This window comes from Pleurodeles waltl, chromosome 4_1 (assembly GCF_031143425.1).
Source record: "Pleurodeles waltl isolate 20211129_DDA chromosome 4_1, aPleWal1.hap1.20221129, whole genome shotgun sequence".
NCBI lineage: Eukaryota > Metazoa > Chordata > Amphibia > Caudata > Salamandridae > Pleurodeles > Pleurodeles waltl.
Window position 1 is genome coordinate 140,085,136 of NC_090442.1, and position 22,693 is coordinate 140,107,828.

The 22,693-nt window shown below is 46.9% G+C and overlaps 1 protein-coding gene across 1 annotated transcript in view; it reads right to left on the reverse strand.

Moving 5' to 3' along the window:
- Positions 1-22,693, reverse strand: part of LOC138287475 (rho crystallin-like) — a 383,283-nt gene that overhangs the window by 159,724 nt on the left and 200,866 nt on the right. The window contains exon 3 of the mRNA XM_069227917.1: positions 5,566-5,733. Coding sequence (XP_069084018.1) covers positions 5,566-5,733 — 168 coding nt within the window. The remainder of the gene's footprint in view (positions 1-5,565; positions 5,734-22,693) is intronic.

Below are 22,693 nucleotides of genomic sequence, written 5' to 3' on the forward strand. Positions count from 1 at the left end.
ATCAAGGAAAAGAGCTTCAGCTAGGGAATCTGGAATCTTTTCTGCCCTCAAAATGAAGCAGTCATTGAATAAAATAAGTTGTGTAACCACGTTTGCAACTTAGCCTACAAAGTAGTTAAGGTGTCAAAATATACTGGAATTTGATATGTTCACGTTAACCACTCATTAGACTTGCCTTTGTTTCCCTTTATGAAAGGACATATCATTAGTCAATGTTTGTACCTACAGAAGACACAACGGCCTCGACGTGAGACCTTCCAACTCCAAATGGACATTCTAGATGTGAGAACTGCATACCATGTGATTACACTTCCAAGACAACAGTATTCAATTACCAACATATTACACAAAATCTCCAGTTAGTTTTCAAACTGTAATCCGACCGACGTAATTTATTGAATTAAATGCTCTACTAGCTGTGTTTACATCGAACAAACAACACAAAACATCTGAGAAATACACAATACAGAAGCACCCTCTGTTGTAAGGTCCAGAATGCTCCTTTTGTTGAGCATTACACTTAATTGAATCATTCTGTAATTTATAATGACTGACAGGTGTGGATTTTGCAAAAAATCCACCACAAGGTGGTAACCTCGACACCACTTTATCCACGTTGGAATGCAAATGGAGTCTCAGTTGTGACCCCACAAACAATGGACTGAAGTCAGCTGATGAATGGATTGCTGCTTTATAATTACTTCCATTCCAGAGCACAGTCATATCCACTCACACCCTTGTTTCGGTTTTTCCCTCTTTTCTCACACGCTTTATTGTCCCACAATCCCTTATCTCATTACATCCTGTATTTAACACCAACTTACCTGCAATACTATTGTGAGACTATGTGTATGCCATTACATATCTGTATGCCTTAGTTAGTCCCACTGGCACTACAGAGTCCTTGATACATCCATTGAGTACTACAGTACAGGTACTCCATGTTAATTATACTTGCATTATGATTATTATTAGCACTTTCATTGTTTTATTAACTCAGTACACTGCCAATATTTTCACCTCGGTTGAATGATATTGTTGTACACATACATGTAATTGTACACTATAATCATGAGCCATCACTGCAGTTACCATATCAATCTTGACTATTCCATACTTTCATTTTCATAATCACTGTCCATGCATTAGCCCATCCTGCACCCTGTCGACACACTGCCCCTTTAAAAATAAACACTGTCCTTTGTTCTTGCAGCGCACAATCCCTCCTATGTGCGTCTTAACACTGATTGTCTATGTCTTTGAACAGGCTTCAGAACATTCTGAACTGAGGACAAATTGTGTGGGTGGCCCCCCTCTGTAGGGGTGCCTCAGGACTCTTCACTAAGTCCTACTTTGTTTAACATTTACCTGGTTCCTGAGGTGTTCCTGGTTGAAACGTTTGGTTTTAAGTTGGTGTCCTAAACTGAAGCTCTATGCAGTCTTCGAATGGCTCACTGTTAGTCATCTTATGTCAATTGGATAAGACTGAGATCCTATTGTTTGGGTCTTTTCAAGCTGATTGGTGGTCGAGGTGCGGGACTGATGGCGCCCCTTCTCCATCTCTGCCTTTGTCGGTCGTAAAGAATTTAGGTGTGAAGTTTCACAACCGGTTGTCCTTCCTCCCGTATGTTTCTGCGGTGGTGGGCACATCCTTTGGATTGCTCCGAGCCTTTAAAAATGTCTTTACCTTTTCCCATTTCCAGAAAGACAGTGGTTCATGCTCTTATTACCTCTAAGTTAGGATATGCTAACTATTCCTACCTGGAGATCCCACAGTATCTAATTAGCAGACATCAGGTTGTTTAAAATGCTGCCGCATGTCTTACTTTTCAGACTACCTTGCCAGACCTCTATGTCCTTCTAGGGATTGCAGCAATGGCTACCAAGGACGAAGAGGATTTGCTACAAAACATTAGTTCTGGTCTACGGGGCCTTTTTTTCAACTTGCCCCCAGCATCTGATACCTAGCCTGCAACATTAGGTCCCTGCAAGAGCTCTGCTGTGCTCCTTCACAGTCTGTTTGTGTTGTGGCCCACGGGGTTACGCAGTTTGCAAGGGGAGGTTTTTCATTCTACTATTTGTCCACGCAGCTGCCACCAGAGCTCCAATGATGAGTTCAGAGCCTTCTTTCAGAAAAAAAATTAAAACTTGGCTATTTGTTTTGGCTACTTGTTTGTACTGGTAATCTGCAGTGCCGGGACACTCCTTGGAGTATCTGTGTGCTTTACAAACCTATTAATTCATTCATTGTTGTGGTGAATCCTTAAGTGTGTGAATACGACAGTACATGTATTCCTTGTCAGTTACACTTGCATCATGATTATGGTTTGCACTTTCATTGTTTTACTGACTCATCCATTGGCCCCAGTTGGATGACATTGCTGTTTATATACATGCAATTGTGCACTATAGATATAGATCATTACTGCAATACCATACCATTATTGACTATTCTGTACTTTCATTTTTCATAATCTCTGTCCACCCATTAGCCGTCCGGTGCTCTGTCAATTGTCCTGTGAGTCTATATCAGGACCGGAGGCTCCGATTATGCTTCTCTTTCTTTATGGGCAGACACAGCAGGCAATAAGAAATTGAACAAAGGACTACAACTCGGATCCACATCAATAACAAAACATCCCTTTTCTACCAGTCAACTGTCCTTACAAGTCCTCAAAACTGGGAGACATATTGCTGCCTCTTTCTTTGCTGCTCAGCAGTCAAGATAAGTGCTTCCCAGTTTTAATGACATTGCTGTTGTTTATTAGTCCACTTTTAGTGCATGACTTCTGTAACCGTACTGTAATGTGTTGTGCTCCTACATTTTTACATCACTAGCTATACACAGGGTTTATTTCCCATTGTTGCAAGTGTGGATGCATATTTCCTTAGGCTAGACAGGCTTTCACTTGCCGATTACCATCTCAGAATATGGCCAACTTTTATATTTTATATTTGACTGAAAATATACAATATTTCAGCTGTCAGATACATAAGCAAATTAGGTGGCATTAGATCCAGGATGTTAGCGAAGATAGCCAAAGATTCTTGGCATGATTGCCTAAAGCACAAGATCTTGGTGATTGCGGAATACATCCCAAGGCAAACCAATATTATAGTGCCTTGAAATTTCAGGTTCCTGACTGACGCAAGCAACTGACAATTACATCTGCATGTGTTTCTGCCTATCCATCCAAAGATGGATCTCTTTGCATCCAGGCTGAAGAGGCAACTGGAAAACTTCTTAGGCTGAAGATCGTACTCTCTGGCGAAAGCAACGGATGTTGTTCTACAGGTTTGGTCCACAAACTTGAAGTATGCCTTTCCACTGTTTACAATGATATCACCAGTGGATGTGCAAGTGAAGTGACAACAAGCGGGTCTAGTGGTAATCATCCCAATTTGAAAAGCACAGCCGTGGTGCCCAGTCCCCCTGGACCTGGCATGGGATTGTTTAACACCATTACCAATGTTCCAGGAGATTTTGAAGGGTCCCCTGGAGGATTTGCACCCAATGGTCAATCGAGTTTTATTGCCTGGTAAATTTCAGGCAAAGGTCACAAATGCAAGGGATATTGGGACAAGCTGCTAGCTACATGGAATAGGCTTATCACCACATGTTTTACTCTTTACTCAATTTGTGCTCCTACAGTGGTTCAGTAGATTTATTCTACTAGTGAATATATAATTACTGGTTTCCCCCATGGAACTGTGATATTTCTCACACACTGGGGGTGGTCCATTACTGAGAGCCCCCTCCCCCCCAACTAGTTTTGCCCAGAAACTGGGGGGTTGCATTGTCATCCCTATAAGATTCATTCTCTTCAGAGTGACTTTACAAATGACAAGGAATTGCACAGTTCCCTGGAACCTTAATACAGATGCTTTTACTTCAGCCGGGTCCTAATAACCATCATTAATCTCTTTTAGGCCCGCCCCAACTCTTTACAGTGTAAAGTGTGTGTACATCACATGTGGAGCACCTGCAATTGCAGCCTAGCACATATATTCATTTATAGTGTTCTTTCGCTCACAATACAGCTCCACCTCGCTTTCTGGCTATATGATTATTTTATTGCTAGTTTAGGTACAAGTAACTGCAATGCATGAATATTCCCCATGATTAATGCTTTTGCTCCCTTGGAGTTTCCATTTGGTGCAGGTTATTTCAAGTGTTTCTTCAATTCAACCACCTCAGACTACTGTAAGTTCCCATCCTATGTTTATTCCTAATTGATGATTGGCCACACCCCAGTCGTGACTGACTCACATACTGTGCTCTCTGAATTGCAGGCTGAGTGTTCCTTCAAATTATTCACTGTCCTGATGATGCCCTCAGGACTTGCTTCACAGGTCGAAACTCTGTTAACAGTAATATAATTAAACTCACATGACCCTACTTGCCCTGGAAAAGTCCTGAGTCTGGAGTCTTTTGTTTCCATTTGTATACACACTTGTCACATTAGTACATTTGTTGTACTTTGCGATCACTTCTTGTTGAGCATTTCACAATCAATAACGTGTGAATAAATAAAATCTACAATTACATTCTCTCTGAATCGCAATTAGGAAATCGGTGTTCCTCATGAGTTTCATTAGAGATTCCTGGTGGGTCACAAATAGTCCTACCTCAGGCATATTAATGAGGTTGGTTGCAATTCGCACCCCATTAGGAATTGCAGCAATCACAGGGCTGGTGGCCTGCTGAGGTTAGCAGACCACCATGTCTGTGATTGTTTTTTATTTTTTAACTCAACCTGTTTTCCCTAAAGGAAAATAGGATAAGTTTAAAAAGAAAAAAATAAACTGTGCAGTTTTATTTTGTAAGAGCAGGCAATGATCCGTGGACCACTGCCTGCTCTTAAACAAGATTTGTTTTCTATTCTCGAAGGGGAACGGGTCCCCTGGGGATCCCTTTCCATTTGCGAATGGGTTACCACCTCCTTCAGTTATTCCGTAAAATATGAAGGTTTCATGGCCAAATTATGGTCCCAACAAATTCATACATGCCATTCAGATTCTGTATTTGTAAGGGACACCCTAAACACGCCCCTTCCACATACTGAAGCGCAAACACAAACTGAGATTCGGTAACGTGAGACTGAATCACAATTTGTGTTTTGTAATTTGTAAAAGCATTTGTGAGGTCAGAAAGAACCTGATCGCCATAATGCTTTGTACATGCGGCCCCTTGTTCTTTATATCTCAGTTGATTGCCCATGGTCCTGTAATGGCATACCAAGTATCTCTTGTTGTTTTTAGGGTGGGGCATAAAGCGCTCTGTCCCTGGTGTTTTGTGCTCATGGCGGCTGTCGGCCCGCTTATGTGAACTGTTTTACTTTTCAGTTTATGTGGCAAGAAAAGTCTGGTTAGGAGTTTACAACACTAATAGCTTTAACTCGAGTAAACACGAGCCCCAATGCATTGCAAATGCTTGTTTAACACGGCTCTCAACCTAACACAGATTTTGACAACTAGAAGAAATCATTAGAGTCTTATAAAAATGACTGCCTAACAAAACACACAAATATTTCAAGTTAAGATACTGGTGAATGATGTACTAACCTTTCCAGTGTAGAATATCTCTTCTCTCTTCACCGTGCCATCTGCAATTTTCTCCCGAATGGCCTCACCAACTTCTACTTCATTTTGATACACAAAAGCTCCATCAATGTGGCGGTAGCCAACCTCTATAGCCACCTTTACACCCTCCTTGGCTTGACTTTTAGGGACCTACGACAAAGATGGAACAAGTGAGACTGGCATGGTGTATGTAGTACAACCAAGGACAAGGCGCGGAGCAGTGTGTGTACTTTCTGGCAGGGTGGACTTCAAATTTGGTTTTGCCCTGCATGGTGAGCCAAACCTAGCTTGTGCCCCCTATATGGCCTCTACAGATTCCCTCACTATCACCTTCCAACACTGCCCCTCATCTCTCCATAGCCCCTCCCTCGCATGTATTATCTTTATAGCTCTACTCATCAAACATCCCAATGTAGAGTGTCAGAGAACAGAGGCAATGAATCATAGAAATGTATAAATCAATGAATAGGAGTCACATGTCATTCATTAATGGTAAGCAGCATATGTTAAGAGTGCTTAGTGTGCAGAAACACAAATTCCGGATATTAAACAGTGGTTGGGTTTGTCTGCACCAATAAGAATGTATCACCATCCAAAAGAACCCTTTTTAGCAACCTCAGAATAATGGAGATTGGGGGAAAACAATAAGGTTCTAAACCTAGGCTTTCAGTTACACCTTTTGGATGCTGGTTCATAACTCACTGTGCTATATTAAGTTGTAACTGCAAGTAAAACATCATGGATTTCCGTGAGCAGTAACCACTGCATAAATTACAAATCTAAGATGTGATCGTACATGTGGTGCTTTTCAGCATGAACATTAATCCTCTCTGCTACTTTACCATGAGTCAAACCTGTGACTAGAGAAACACAGATCTCTCCAGCAAGTGCATTAATCACCAGCGTTATCTTAACATTAGTATTATCCTCTGAAGGTTTCTGGGCACACAAGGATCTCTGCAGCAACTGTGTTTGATTCCATAAGATATTTTAAAATCATCCCCCGCCCCAACCCCAAGCTTGGTACCTGCGGTGATAGCACCGTTCAAACAGCCCTGAAGCTGGCACTGCTTTTTAGTGTGTTTTGTTGTAACCCCTCTTTCACAAGATGCTTATATATAATGTGACTACCACTCGAACCACATCATCAAGGAATTAACTAGCAATTAAATACATCTTTAAAAACAACTTTGCTCCTATATTCACACTATGGCCCTCATTCTGACCTTGGCGGGCGGCGGAGGCCGCCCGCCAAAGTCCCGCCGTCAGGTTACCGTTCCGCGGTCGAAAGACCGCGGCGGTAATTCTGACTTTCCCGCTGGGCTGGCGGGCGGTCTCCTTCAGACCGCCAGCCAGCCCAGCGGGAAAGAGGCTTCCACGATGAAGCCGGCTCGGAATCGAGCCGGCGGAGTGGAAGCTGTGCGACGGGTGCAGTTGCACCCGTCGCGTATTTCACTGTCTGCGCAGCAGACAGTGAAATACATTTAGGGGCCCTCTTACGGGGGCCCCTGCAATGCCCATGCCAGTGGCATGGGCACTGCAGGGGCCCCCAGGGGCCCCGCGACCCCCCCTACCGCCATCCGGATCTCGGCGGTCCGACCGCCGGGATCTGGATGGCGGTAGGGGGGGTCAGAATCCCCGCGGCGGTGCAGCAAGCTGCGCCGCCGCGGAGGATTCAATGGGGCCGCGGTACACTGGCGGGACCCCGCCAGTGGTGCCGGTCCGACCGCGGCTTTACCGCCGCGGTCGGAATCCCCATTGAAGCACCGCCGGCTTGTCGGCGGTGCTCCCGCGGTCCTCCGCCCTGGCGGTCAAAGACCGCCAGGGTCAGAATGAGGGCCTATGTCATGATCCAATTGGTCCACAGCCTCTTTAATTGTCAGATGTGCTCTCAGCTGTGCCTCTGCAGGTTACCTGACAGGGAACTTGAATTTCTAATTTGTTAGAGTTGACAGGAGCTCAGGACACTGCAGGAACCTTCCAGTCTTAGGCCGTCTTTGACTGTGAAGAGATTCCCCAGTTCTTGCATAGCTCCCTTGGCATTTTCTGTGTGTGGGGATGATTGACCTAGTGTGAAGCAGCCGGTTATCTCCACTTGCCCACATACACTAGCGTCAAGCAACAAACTATAAAGTACTTGTTACCTCTGGCTTAGCTGCACAGCTGTCTACAAAGGCCTGGTATTACTCATTCATTACAGTATATTTAGCGTGGGTTTTGGCTCTTGCCAGAGGAACGTTCCCCTCTCACCTCTTGCTAATGGCTTCTTTGGTGCATCTTTACGCTCCTTATGGAGTTCTTCTATTGCAATGCTTGAGCGACTACTATACACTGAAGTAACACGCATTAAAATTCTTCTTCTTTCATAGATGCATTGAGTGCATAAAGCAGGTTTTTTGTTTTGTCTTCACTGCAGCAGCTTTTTAAAAGTTTTAATTAGGACTGAAAATGTAGGCCAGATCAATTGGCTTTGTCAGTGCATGCTTTTCCTTGTACGTTTCTTGCAGAGATGCTCCAGACCATATTTCTTTCCACTAACGATATCCGTGCCTCCGCAACTCCTACAGTGTAATTCCTGAGTACCTCCCTCTGTAGAGCACAACTGGAGCGCCACAAAGCAAGGTGGAGAGCTTTGTCAAGGTGAGTAGAGAAGAGACAATGGAAGAGAATACAGCTAGGACTTCACATTGTGTGTTTATTCTAGGTAAAGGGTGTCTCTGACATGCAGAATATGACTCGCCATATGTATGCACAGGGAGTAAAGCATGCAAGATATAACTGAGCATGACTGAGGGCGGATGTGCAAGACACTCTTGGAGTGTGCAGTTGTTTTTTTCTGTAAGGTCTATCTCTCCCATCAACTAGCTTTGGGTTACCTTATTAAATTTGATACGTTCTTACTTTAGATTGGGAGCAGATAGACATATGCTGTCTACACCTCAAATTGATTACAATTTAAAATCCCCCTTAATGGTAAAGTTGGATTTTAAGTTAGAATTATGAAAATGCCACTTTTAGAATGTTGGCAGTTTTTGTCACAACCATTTGTGCCTTCTGCCAGTGTCCAAGGTCACATGACTGTGAATGGCTCTTGTGCTGGGGTTTGTGTATTGTTTTATTGTTTCCAGACAGCAACACAGAGGGGGATGAGGTGTGGATAGAATGTGTCATCCTGGCAGGATGACTGGGGTGGAGGGTGTGCCCAGCCCTACTTACACTTCAAATTACTTTGCCTCCTGCACACACAAAGGAATCTGACCCAAGGCGTTGCCTGCCTTTTGTCACTCTAGACAGTTTAGAGCCTTGACAGGAAAAGGGGAAGAACTTTCCAGAACCAAATGTGGTGGTAAGAGAGGACGACCTTTCACACAATGGCTGGCACTAGGTAAAAATATTGGACCTCAAGAGCCACTCACCAGAAGACTCCTGGTCCTGTGGAAGTTACAGAAGAAGGACTTCCCTGCTGCTTTACGGACAGTCTTGCTATCTGAGAAGGAAGAATAGGCCCACTTGCCTGCATGCTAGGCTAAAAAAGTGTCTCTAAGGGTCAATCTGCTAACTCCCTGCACAAGCTGCAGAGCCTCCCTGCAACTGCTCAGCTGACCTACTGCAACTGGTCCTGCCTGGGCTTGCAATTGGACCTGCCTGAGCCCTGCTGGCCTCTGCTGGAGTGAGTCCCTGATCCCCAAGAGGTGCCTCCCAGGGCCTTGGCCCTTGGCTGGCATCAGAGTGTACCCCTCCTTAAGAAAAGGTGGCTAGTGTGACTAGATGACGAGTAGTGCTTTGTGCTATTAGGGCTATTTTCATTAAAAACTTTGAAACTGGATATCTTTGGTTCCACTAATTCAATTTTTGTTGTTCTTTTATTATTTTATTTATTGAAATGTAATCTATTTTTTTTTAATTGGTTTGGGATCTTTCTTTTGCTGTGTTTTCACTATATTACTTTTTTGTGTGCTGCAAAAATACTTTACACATTGCCTCTAAGTTAAGCCTGACTGTTCTATGCCAAGCTATCAGAAGACTGAGAACAGGTTAAATCGATAACTTTTGTGATTCACCTTGACAAGGATTGTGGTTAATTCATGAGTGGGTCTTCCACCTCCCTCAACCAATGACCCAATTTCTTACAAGAGTACACAGAAGAAGAACAGAATTAGGTTGTGCAAGGTGTGCATCTCATTGATCAAAACTGTTGCCAGGCTAATTTTTCAGTACTTTGATTTTGTGTGCTTTTTGATTTTGACATGGGTTCCTGAAACACCTGCCCATGAAGCAGTGATCTACCAGTAAATGTTACAAATCATGGGGAGGCGTGGCAAAAGCAGTCAAGATGGTGGACAAGTCTTAATGATGCTCCTTGAACCTCCTCCGCCATCTGTTCTCATCTGGCACCCTGAACCTTCCAAACAACAAAACAACCCCTTCTTGGATTCCCCAGGGGATCCATCCTGCCGCGGAGGGCCTGGCCTCTCTGTGATCAAGACTGCTTGGGCTGGAGAGAGAGGTGCGCTCTCTGCCTATACCAGCAACATGGCACCCTGTTCCTGGCACTGAAATGAAGTGGTCAGCAGCCCAAACTCCTACAAGGCCTCCAGCTAGAGTTACACCCACCCAGTGAGGCCGGAGGTGAGGGGGAATGTGGGGACCAGCAGGTCCGGGGCTCTACCTGTGTGTCCCTGTATAACATCTACCTACCGAACAGCCCGCTGAGCCTGCACACTGACTTTGGCACAACGGCCTGGATTTTCTCCCCTCCCCTCCATGAGTGATGCCTGTCTACACAGCGGACCAGGAGGACTGAACTAAGACAACTGTGGGGTTACCTGCCCCTCTGATCGCACCAAACAGCGGACGGCTGACGGCCAAGGCCCTAAACTCCCTGTAATCGCAGATTTGGCCCAAATCCTACTAGTCATCCAAAACAACCCAAGGATTGGATTTGTTGATGATTTGTGAGGTAAGGTCTGAGTTTGTGCTCCTCTGTCTGGGCCACTGCACTGTGCTGGGAGGGTCGAGTATCCATCCTTGAAGCTAAGATAGACCTGTTGCTGTCAATAATTCGTCCCCTCGAATTCAAAGCAGAGGATGATGAGAACTGCTCTAGACATAGTAACTTGCGGTTAGTGGACTTCCCTGGCGGGGTTCAAACCCTTCAGCCAGATACTTTTGTTGAAACTTGGATTAGATCCAGGAAACCAGAGAGGTCTTTACCGCTGTAGTTTGTCACCTAATGAGAACACCAGGCCCTGGCACAGAAACCCCCTACCAGAGCACTACCACGTCCTATCATTGCTAAATTTCAAGACCAAGATAGCATCATCCGGCAGGCACATAATCAAGGTAAACTCCAGTCCCAGTCCACCCACATAATGATCTTCCTGGACTATGCAAAAACCACCCCAAAACAACACCTGCTCTTCTAGGCAGAGCTGAAGGTCATCCATGGTTACTTGTTCGACACTCCCTCACATACATGCATGACACCTCAAAATCTCTGGCATGCTGGCCTCCTACCCAACACTAATTGCACCGATGCTCCTCGCTCACGGCAGATTTCTTTCATATGGTGTGGTTGTGGCCGTTGATGACTGGAGTCAAGTAGGTAGAACCCTTTCTAGAGTCCTGGAGTTTGCTACTTGTCATTATCCTGATCATTGCAGCTCATGCATTTTATTGCAGATTGCAGTCTTTTCAATAAATGTATTAAAAACTATCCTGCATCTTCCTTCTCACCTGTGTATGTAAGAGACTTATTGCTAATGAGAGAAAAGGGTAAGACTTGTTGCACTGTGATTTTCCCTGAGAGAGTATTCCAGAGTCTATGCACTAGGCTGCCAGAAATAACCTTTACTATTTGGATTTTGAGAGAGGTGCTGCTAGAGAGCTGGAAGGATTGGGGTGACAGCTGCCACCTAGTGTAGGATAGACTCAGTCACCAAAAAGCAGAGGTGCTGCCGCCCCTAATCCAGCAGTCTTGTAGAGATACGAAGGTCCCTTACAATAGAGTTTGGGAGTGCCAAATGTGACTGAAAAGTGGTTGGACTGGCAATGCTAGTGGCCACAAGAAACATAACTAGACATTCAATCAATCAATCAGGTTTCTTGTAGAGCTCCGCTAATCACCAGGTCTCATGGCACTGGCGTGGGATCTGCAGTTCAGTAGATGAGCTGGATGGCCAGTTCAGTCGAAGAGCCAGGTCTTGAGGTCTTTCCTGAATTGAGGAAGTGAAGGAGATTGCCTGAGATGAAGAGGAAGAGAGTTCCAGGTCTTAGCAGGGAGGTATGAGAAGGATCTTCCTCTGGCTGTGGTCTGGGGGATCCGTGGGGTGGTGGTGAGGGCCATGTGAGTGGGGCGGATTTGTCTGGTGGGAGTGTAGAAGGTGAGGCGATGTTTGATGGTATGTGGGTCCGATGTTGCGGAGGGTCCTGTAGGTGTGTGTGAGGAGCTTGAAGGTGATGATTCTCTTGCTGATCAGGGTCCAGTGGAGGTCTCTCAGGTGCCCATAGATGTGGCAGCAGCAGGAGATGTCCAGGATAAGTCTGGCGGCAGTGTTCTGGATTCTTTGCAGCTTTTTGGGGGGATTCTGAGTGGCGCCTGCATAGAGAGCGTTGCCGTAGTTGAGCTTGCTGCTGATGATTGCCTGGGTGACTGTTCTTCTGGATTAGATGGGGATCCACTTGAAGATCTTTTGGTGCAGGCGGAGCCTGTGGAAGCAGGAAGAAGAGACAGCCTTGATTTGGTGGTTCATTGAGAGCCAAGAGTCAAGGATGATGCCGAGGTTGCGTGCGTGGTCGGTCGGTGTGTGGGGGCTCCAAGCACCGCGGGCCGCCAGGTGTCGTCCTAGGTGGAGGGGGTGGTTCCCAAAATGAGGACTTCTGTTTTGAGTTGAGCTTAAGGCAGCTGTTCTTCATCCAGGCGGCGACTGCCTTCATCCCGTTTTGGAAGGTGCTTTTTGCGGCTGCAGGTTCATTGGTGAGGGACAGAATCAGTTGGGTGTCATTGGCGTAGGTTCCTGACGATGTCTGCAAGTGGGGCCACGTAGATGTTGAAGAGGATGGGGCTCAGGGAGGCTCTCTGAGGGACGCCACAGCTGATTTCTATAGGTTTGTTTGAGAACAGAGGGAGATTGACTCTCTCGGTTCAGACATTGGAAGTTGCCACTTAGTTTGGCACTATGGAGATCCGGCATGGTCTGGTGCGCCAAACAAGAAGAACTGATTTATTCTGCTAGAGGCTGCCCTCAAAAATTCCACACAATTTGCGTAAATGGTGGAAATATGACTACTCAGGAGATTGTACCCATGGGTAATTTGGCTCCTTTTTAACTGCTGGGGAATGGAGCAGGTGGGAAAGCGGGCCTTGATTGGGAAGCACTTCTTTCTTTTCTTTGTTAGTGTAGCTCATTTTCAAATCAGTAAAATTGGTGTATGAAACAAAATGTTCCAAATCATTATTACTATTATGGATTAGAATTTACCTTATTTTTGGTGTCTCCACTTACTTGCCAAAGAAGAGATTTAAAAATATCTTAATAAAGTCTTAAAGCACATTTGGTTGCCATGTTTGCCTGTGTGACTTTGAAAGCTAGTAGTTATAAACGTAAAGCTGCTCACTTCCTTAACGGTCGGGTAAATGGTATCTCAGATGGCAACATATACAGTACTTTCCCGGTCTAGCACCTATTATGTGTCCTTCAATGACATTTGAAAGACTTTCTGAACTGTCACTGAATAGCCTTGCTTTCTTTGTGTTTGTATGGGGGTCACTTTCCCACAAGCAGCCTATTTGGGCTAAGAACTGACTGCAAATTCCATACAAGAGTTTGACAGTAGCAGAACCAGGAGATCTGTCACGCAGTCTAGAATATATAGGGACTAATGCCTACATCAAAATGGAGCACTGCAGTCCTGTGGATAATATGATCTGTACCCAGGGGCAGAACTACCCTGCTCACTGTGTCAGCACCTAAGTCAAAGAAGCAGAGCTAGTTCTGATCCACAGCAGATGTTCCCTGAGAAAGCCTGCACGTGCTATGCTTTGGGCAGGTATGTAGGTGTGTTGGAAGCTCTCAGCTTTCTTCCATCTTTTTTTTGTAACTTATTTTTATTAAGTTCAAAGCAGGCAGGTAAGAAATCAGCATTTACACAGACATTAATACATTTAGACTTAAGGGTTCATATACCACTGTCACAAAAGACCCACTACCCTTTTTACCTCCCAATCCCTGGATGAAGGTGTCACGTTGGTGGTGTTGTCCCCACCACTGTTGTAGTAGTTATTGCGCATGGGTTCCCTCTATAAGCATTCAATGTGCCCCATACTTTCCCCCATTTCACAGGGCAGCCTTTACTTTCATAGACCTTTTTTCCTCCACCATACACCAATCCATATCTTTTTTCCAGTCATTTAGAGGTGTTATTGATGTTCACCCCCATGATCGTGCTATGTTGCACTTGGCAACCAACAAACCCAATGTCATCCAGACTTGGTCCATCCTGTTTAAGTATATTGCGTCCCATATGTTCAGTAGACACCACTTAGTTGAAAGGGCGAGGTCGCTACTCAGTACTTTATTCATGAACAGCACCACCCCCTTCCAGAAGGACTGAACTGAGGGGCAACTCCAAAATATATTTAAAAAAACACATTCCCTCCTGCCCTATGACAGATGGAGTCCTCCTGTTTTCGCATTTTGAAACAATCTATTGCAAGAGACATTTGTCGTATGTAGGATTTTGAGCTGTATTAAACGGAACCTCGCCATGACTGCCACCTCCAACCACTCGTCATCCGCCTGGCCACCTAGATCATCGTCATAGTTTTCACGTAGTTGTGTAAGTGTATCAGGGAGTTATTGATCAATTTTCTACGTAAGGGATATTCCTTTACAGCATGTGGTCATCAAGTAGTCTATCCTCAAGTGGTGACAACTTGGGGCGGTCCGTCCTGGGAATCGCCGCCTAGAGTGCATGACGGACCTGAAGATAATGGAAGGTCTCTGTATGTGCTGGGTTGTATTCTCTTTGTAGATAAAAAAGGGGATCGCCCCCTCCCCCGGGTCCAAAGGTAGTCCACCCTGGACAGACCTATTAGGTCCTGTTTGTCAGAGCCCGCCTGGAATCCCAGTGTGTCCAGTTTTTGTGTGTCCCACAGTGGTGTTGCCTGGGTGATTCTATTCCCCAGCTTCCTTCCATCTTAACTATAGCTATTGCAACAAATAAATTAATCTAAAACATTCCCAGACATATTCGCTTTGTCATTGGTTTTTTCCCTTGCCACGGTTAAGTCCTTGTATTCTTGGCTTTGCACAATCCTCAAGGACCCTTCAAACTGCAAGTTCAGTACTTGCCACGGTCACCCTTTTATATGCTATGAGATGAAGAGACCCCCATTGATGTGCCCACCCAGTAGTTTCAAGAAGTTGTTAGCCTGTGCCCCAGGCTTGTAACACTCACTGCACAAGCCCCCCCCCCTGTAAATTAATATAGAGGCTTGAAGAAGAGAGGATCACCTTTTTGCTTATTTTGTGTATGTTTGAAATGCTCACAATAATTATGTGCATAGGTTCTGAAACAATGATCACGAGCATTGGAACATGTGTGCACACAGAAAATAAAATTGTGATCACTAAAAGTGTATCTGTTGTCTGGCTTACCCTTTGCTAATCCCGAACATCTTTATATTTGAAAGAATGGTGTTTGAAAAATTGAACATCGATGCTGCCCGCACAGGCCAAAATGACTTGTTCCTATGAGCAGCAGGGTCAGTACTGATTTACAAAAGGCGATCTTCTATTTAGAGTGGCACAATGAGTGATCAAGGATGGGCTGGAATGCCAGCCAGAGCAACTACCAGTGGTTTAGGCTATTTACAAGGATTCCTCACATCACCTTTTGTGTGTTTGATATGATGCCCCTAGTGGCCAACAATGTTCCCAGGCATGGGTCCCTTGCTCACTGTGTCATAAGATCCAAGCTATTCCACCCTGATGAGGTTCGGCCAAAACCAGTCTAGGGCTGCTGGTGCTCCACTCTGGGGAGCCCACACCTGGCAGTGGGATGGACTGCTCCAGTGAGAAGCAGGGTCAGTATTAATTTGCATAAGGTGGGTTCCTTTCTACAGTGGCATAGTGGGCAAAAACAAATATGGGCTGGAGTGCTGCCCAGAGTGATAGCCAGTGGTAGTGGTTTAAGCTAATGACATCACTATTTGTATGTCTGATGGACACAACGATTGCTACTTACCATGAGCTCCTATACCACCATACCAGCCAGTGAAATATGTATCAATAAAACCTGGAACTTCTCTCCAAAGAACTTCACAATATAATGAATAAAAAGCCAAACAGGAAAACCTCCTCAATAATAACTAATAGGAAGAATCAACAATTAAGCAGGGGCATTACCAACCACCACATGATCCTTTTCAGGAACAAGACATGAAACAAACATTAACTGGTTGTCAACATGAACCAGCATTGCTTAAACTAAAAGAAAAAGTAGAAAGAAATCATAGGGATACACATTTCCAAACAAAAGGGTGAATATCCCGCTGGCAAAAAAAGTGGAAGGGTTGTGGTGCACCAATAGGTGGCCATGATGTATCCATTAATAAAAGAAGACAGAAACCAAAAGGAACAACAAAGAGAAATTCAAAGGGAGTCTTGATTCTTTGGACTAACCTAATGAAACCAAATGGATTAGAGGCCAACTTGCTTACAGACAATAAACAAAAAAATCCAGCCCCCAATATAAAGTTAGGTTACAGTTGTCCTCGGCGCCTCCCCAAGTGCTTCTTTGTGTCTCCCCTCCACTGATTTGGCTACCATGCAAAGAACCCCAGCACAACAGTCCCCTGGCCCTGCACCCACAATAGGTCTCTATGGAGCCCCGATTGGCCCACAACAGGTATAACAAAGGAGGTGCCATCCAGAGAGGTCAGCAGATGCCAGCTGTTGTAAATGACCATTGTTTGGTTGGTGTACCCCCAGATTTCTGACTTTATTGTTTTTGCTGGTTGTAGAACTCTGTGCACTTTACCCCTGCTAACAATAGATGAAGGGGGTCATTCCGACCCTGGCGGTCATGGACCGCCAGGGCCGGGGTTGGAGGATTCACCACCAACAGGCTGGCGGTGCATCAAGGGCAATTCTGACCGTGGCGGTAAAGCCCCTGTGAATCCTCCACGGCGGCGCTGCAAGCAGCGCCGCCATGGGGATTCCGACCCCCTTCCCGCCAGCCTGGTTCTGGCGGTTTTCACCGCCAGAACCAGGCTGGCGGGAACGGGTGTCGTGGGGCCCCTGGGGGCCCCTGCAGTGCCCATGCCAATGGCATGGGCACTGCAGGGGCCCCCTAACAGGGCCCCACATTGATTTTCAGTGTCTGCCTAGCACCCGTCGCACACCAGCAACTCCGCCGGCTCCATTCGGAGCCGGCTTCATCGTTGCTGGGGCTTTCCCGCTGGGCGGGCGGGCGGCCTTTTGACGGTCGCCCGCCCGCCCAGCGGGAAAGTCATAATGACCGCTGCGGTCTTTTGACCGAGGTACGGTCTTCTGGCGGTTCCCGCCAGGCGGGCAGCTTCCGCCGCCCGTGGGGGTCAGAATGACCCCCAAAGTGTCTCTGCCCCCCCTTTCAACATGATAAAATTGGCATACCCCTGACACATTAAACTTACCTATAAGTCCCAAGTATATGGTACTCAAAGTTTATGTACCCAGTGTCAGAAAGTTAAAGGTCAGCAGTGGACTGCTTCACTCATTGTGCCATCCACTATATTGGAAAGGTAAACATGACTGCAAGCCTGCCTCCAGTACCTGGGTGTGCAGGTTTGAAATATAAATTCAACCTGCCAAAGTAAACTCTTTTTGATAGACCTAAACTTTCCTTTAAATAACAAATCACCCATAAGTAGGCACCATTGCCCATTAAGGCAGGGTGCATGGTATGTGAGAGAAGGATGTGTAAATATTTAATATTAAACATGTCCTTACAGTGAAAATTCCCAAAGGGTTACTTTCAATATAACAGTGTTAGCTGTACAATAGGAAAGCACTGGGATACAATATGTCATTTAATATGCCCACCTGTGCTAAAGAAACAGCTACAGAATTCATTCTTGGACTTTAAAAAAATATTTATTACAAACTCAATGCATTGGTAAAGTCAGATTTGTAATAAATATTTTAGAACAGGTATTTTAAAACAAAGTTTCCTCTTACCTTCCCAAAGCCTCTAGAAGCCTATTTGCATAAACTACTAATTCTATGGCAGGACTGGAGGCTTCGTATTATTCTTCTCTTTCAAAACACAGCAGCCAATAAAACTTGAGAAAACCTTAAACGACATATCCCATGAGCCCCAGTAGCCCAATGTCTCATCCAGTCACATGGGCTCCTCTCTCATACATATGTCCCTGTCATGATACTCCTTCCTCTTTCTTTGCTGCTGCAGCAGCTGGAGATAAGTGTTTTCCTTTCTGCCTATGCCACTGCGGGTTGTTTTATTTATGGTGTGTTCCTAGCACATTGCAGCAACCAAGCAGTCTTTGCTGTTCGAGAGGTTTCTGTTACATTTACCAGAAGTGGAGCAGGAACGGAGACTCAGGAAGCAGTCTCGCACTGCTGATCTCGAGGGCTTTGGCCTATTTCCATTGCGGTCTTAGGCCCATATTTATACTTTTTTAGCGCCGCATTTGCGTCATTTTTCGACGCAAAAGCGGCGCAAACGTACAAAATACAATTGTATTTTGTAAGGTTGCGCCGGTTTTGCATCAAAACCCGATCACAGCATTTTAAAGCTCCGATCGGCTTTGCGTGCATCGGGAAGAGGGCAAGTGTGAGTTGTTCCCGGGAAATGCCTAATGGGGCTGCATAAACATGATAAGGGTCCTTCCCCGGAGTTGACAGGTGGCTCCCTCTACACTCTAAGGGTTCTGGGAAGGACAGATTACTACCCTCTCATTATCCACTCACAGACTTCAATCACCTGTAGTTGGGGCTGGTATTCCCCCACCCCCCGAGCCTCTTCCAATCATTGTGGATTATTCCATGAACATGGCGTATTACGCTGATTAGGACAACTATCAAGAGTTGACAGAAGTCCCCGATGCGCACCAAATGGAAGAGAGGCTGGTGGAGGCACTGGGTAATCATGTACAACACTCCGGCAATAGAGCTTTAATCAAGACTGTAATGCCATTTACTCAGCCATTGGTCAGATATGGCAAGCGAGAATTGATGGGGGATCCTACTGGTGATGCTCTGTCACAGAATTTTTCTGCAAATGTTTCGGGCTTTGCCCAGAGTTCCTCCTTGGGGAGCTCTTCCTCAGAGAAGTCTGAGCGCAGATGGCCACCTCAGTACTCCAAGACCACGAGTATGAGAGCTCTATTCTGTAAGGTCCTTTGGGAGTCTTCTCGGCCCAACACTTCAGACACAAGATATATTCTCTGCGCCATCCCTTCCATCATCAGATTCAGAAAGCACCAGATCTCAGTAGAGGCATAGTATATTCCGGGTCGCTCCAATGTGATAGCGCACTGAAACTCTTGCTATCAACACAATACCAGCAATTGGAGACTTCATTCCCAAGTCTTTCAGGCACTGAATCGGCATTGGGACCTGTGCACAATAAATCTGTTTGCATCTCACCTGAATGCTCATCTTTTGATCTTTTTCATTTGGAGAACGGACAACCTGGTGTGAGTTTGGACGCCTTTCTCCAATCTTGGTAGATGAGGCTCCTCCATGCGTTGCCTCCCTTTTCTATCATCCAGAAAGTGATCTCACAGGAGCGGTGGCAAACAGTGGAATTGGTCCTGGTGACCCCTTGTTGGAAAGCCCAGTCTTGGGTTCCGGTAGCTATGTCAAATCAAATCAAATCAAATCATTAACATTTATAAAGCGCGCTACTCACCCGTGCGGGTCTCAAGGCGCTAGGGGGGAAAGGGGGGGTTATCGCTGCTCGAACAGCCAAGTCTTTAGGAGTCTCCGGAAAGCGGAGTGGTCCTGGGTGGTCCTGAGGCTGGTGGGGAGGGAGTTCCAGGTCTTGGCCGCCAGGAAGGAGAAAGATCTCCCACCCGCCGTGGAGCGGCGGGTGCGAGGGACGGCAGCAAGTGCGAGGCCAGCGGAGCGGAGGGGGGCGGGTGGGGACGTAGAAGCTGAGGCGTCTGTTGAGGTATTCCGGTCCCTTGTTGTGGGTGATCCTTTTGCTGACTGGGAGCCAATGCAGGTGTCTCAGGTGTGCGGAGATGTGGCTGTTGCGGGGTACGTCGAGGATGAGGCGGGCCGAGGCGTTTTGGATGCGTTGCAGGCGGTTTTGGAGTTTGGCTGTGGTCCCGGCGTAGAGGGTGTTGCCGTAGTCCAGGCGGCTCGTGACGAGGGCGTGGGTCACGGTTTTTCTGGTGTCGGCGGGGATCCAGCGGAAGATCTTACGGAGCATGCGGAGAGTGAGGAAGCAGGCGGAGGACACGGCGTTGACTTGCTTGGTCATGGTGAGAAGAGGGTCCAAGATGAAGCCGAGGTTGCGGGCGTGGTCTGCGGGGGTCGGTGCGGTGCCGAGGGCCGTGGGCCACCAGGAGTCGTCCCAGGCGGACGGGGTGTTGCCGAGGATGAGGACTTCCGTTTTTTCAGAGTTCAGCTTTAGGCGGCTGAGCCTCATCCAATCTGCGACGTCCTTCATACCCTCTTGTAGGTTGGTCTTGGCGCTGGCGGGGTCCTTGGTGAGGGAGAGTACAAGTTGGGTGTCGTCGGCGTAGGAGGTGATGATGATGTCGTGCTTGCGTACGATGTCGGCGAGGGGGCTCATGTAGACATTGAAGAGTGTCGGGCTGAGCGATGAGCCTTGAGGTACGCCGCAGATGATCTTGGTGGGTTCTGAGCGAAACGGAGGGAGGTAAACTCTTTGGGAGCGGTTAGCGAGGAAGGAGGCGATCCAGTCCAGGGCCTGGCCTTGGATCCCGGTGGAGCGTAGGCGGGTGATTAGGGTGCGGTGACAGACGGTGTCAAAGGCAGCCGAGAGGTCGAGGAGAATGAGGGCGACTGTTTCACCGTTGTCCATCAGGGTTCTGATGTCGTCTGTGACTGAGATGAGGGCGGTTTCCGTGCTGTGGTTGGTTCGGAATCCGGTTTGTGAAGGGTCGAGCAGGTTGTTGTCTTCCAGGAAGGTGGTCAGCTGTTTGTTGACGGTCTTTTCTATTACCTTGGCTGGGAAAGGTAGAAGAGAGATGGGGCGGAAGTTTTTCAGGTCGCTTGGGTCAGCCGTAGGTTTCTTTAGTAGGGCGTTGACTTCAGCGTGCTTCCAGCATTCGGGGAAGGTAGCAGAAGAAAAAGAAGAGTTGATGACGGTCTGGAGGTGCGGGGCGATGATGTCGTCGGCTTTGTTAAAGATGAAGTGCGGGCAGGGGTCCGAAGGGGCGCCGGAGTGGATAGAGTTCATGATGGATTTGGTTTCTTCCGTGTTGATGTGGGTCCAGTTGTTGAGGGTGATGTCCGGGGAAGCGGGTTCAGTGGTGTATGGTTGGGTCTGGTGTCCGAAGCTGTCGTGGAGGTCGCTGATCTTGCGATGGAAGAAAGTGGCGAGGGATTCGCACAAATCCTGTGAGGGCGTGACGGCGTTGGCGCTGGCGCTGGGGTTGGAGAACTCTTTGACGATGCTGAAGAGTTCTCTGCTGTTGTGGCTGTTTTTGTCTAGTCTGTCGGTGAAAAAGTTCCTTTTGGCAGTGCGGATCAGGTGGTGGTGTTCGCGTGTAGCGTTCTTGAGGGCGGTCATGTTGTCAGCGGTGTGGTCCTTGCGCCAGGCCTTCTCAAGGGCACGACAAGTTTTCTTTGATTCTTTGAGGGTGTCAGAGAACCAGAGAGGTTTTTTGGTGTTGGTCTGTCGATGCGTGCGTTTGAGGGGAGCAAGGTTGTCAGCGCAGTTGGAGATCCAGTTTGTGAGGTTGAGAGCTGCGTCGTTGGGGTCGGTGGTGAGGGTGGGTTGGTTGGCGGCGAGAGCGGAGAAGAGTTGCTCTTCAGGGATCTTGTTCCACTGTCGATGAGGGATGGGTTGAGTGCGGAGGTGGGAGGTCTCGCGTCGGAATGTGAAGTGGACGCAGCTGTGGTCGGTCCAGTGTAGGGCAGAGGTGTGGCTGAAGAAGACGTGTTTGCTGGCGGAGAAGATAGGGTCGAGCGTGTGTCCGGCGATGTGGGTGGCGGTGTTCACCAGTTGTTTGAGGCCGAGGTTGGCGAGGTTGTCGAGCAGGGTGGTGGTGTTGGGGTCGTTGTTTTGTTCCAGATGGAAGTTGAGGTCGCCTAGGAGGATGTAGTCCGGTGAGGCGAGGGCGTGCGGGGAGATGAAGTCGGCGATGGCGTCGCTGAAAGAGGCGCGAGGTCCGGGAGGACGGTAGACGAGGGATCCTCTGAGGGTGGTCCTTGGGTCGGTGCGAATCTGAAAATGCAGGTGTTCAGCGGCGAGGGGGGGGTCTTCGGTGGAGGTGGTGACGCTGATGGAGTCTTTGAAGATGATGGCGACACCTCCTCCTACTTGGTTGGTGCGGTCTTGTCACTGTCTTGTGATCCTCCAGTTCGAATCCACTTCTTTTCAGATCTTCTCTCTGATGGGTCTTCCTCATCCGTTGAATGTTCAGGGTCTCTTGTCCCTCCTGGCATGGGGTCTGTCTGGTGACGCTGGCAGCGTCTGGTGACACTGGGAGTTTCAGATAACACAATGTTCTTGTCACAATCTTGGGCTCCCTCTACTCATAAACAATTCAAGGCAGCCAGGTGACAATAGGTTTAGTGGTGCAGAGAATAGAGTGTGTATACCTTCAGGGGAAATTCATGTGATTGTGAATTTTTTGTCAGACTTGGCTAGCCAGGACTTTGAATAAAGGACGGTTAATAATTTTCATTCAGCTACTTTTGCAGGACTTCCACATCTGGATCATAAGCCAGTGGGGGAGCATCTTTTAGTTTGTAAACTCCTTTGGAGTATCAGGATGGTTCATCTACCTCAACCCAAATATTCTATGTTCAGTGATGTTGATGTAATTTTCAATTTCTCAGAGCTTGGCCTGCAAACAGGGATCTTTCTTGTAAACACATGTCTACAGAACTTATGCTTCTTTTAT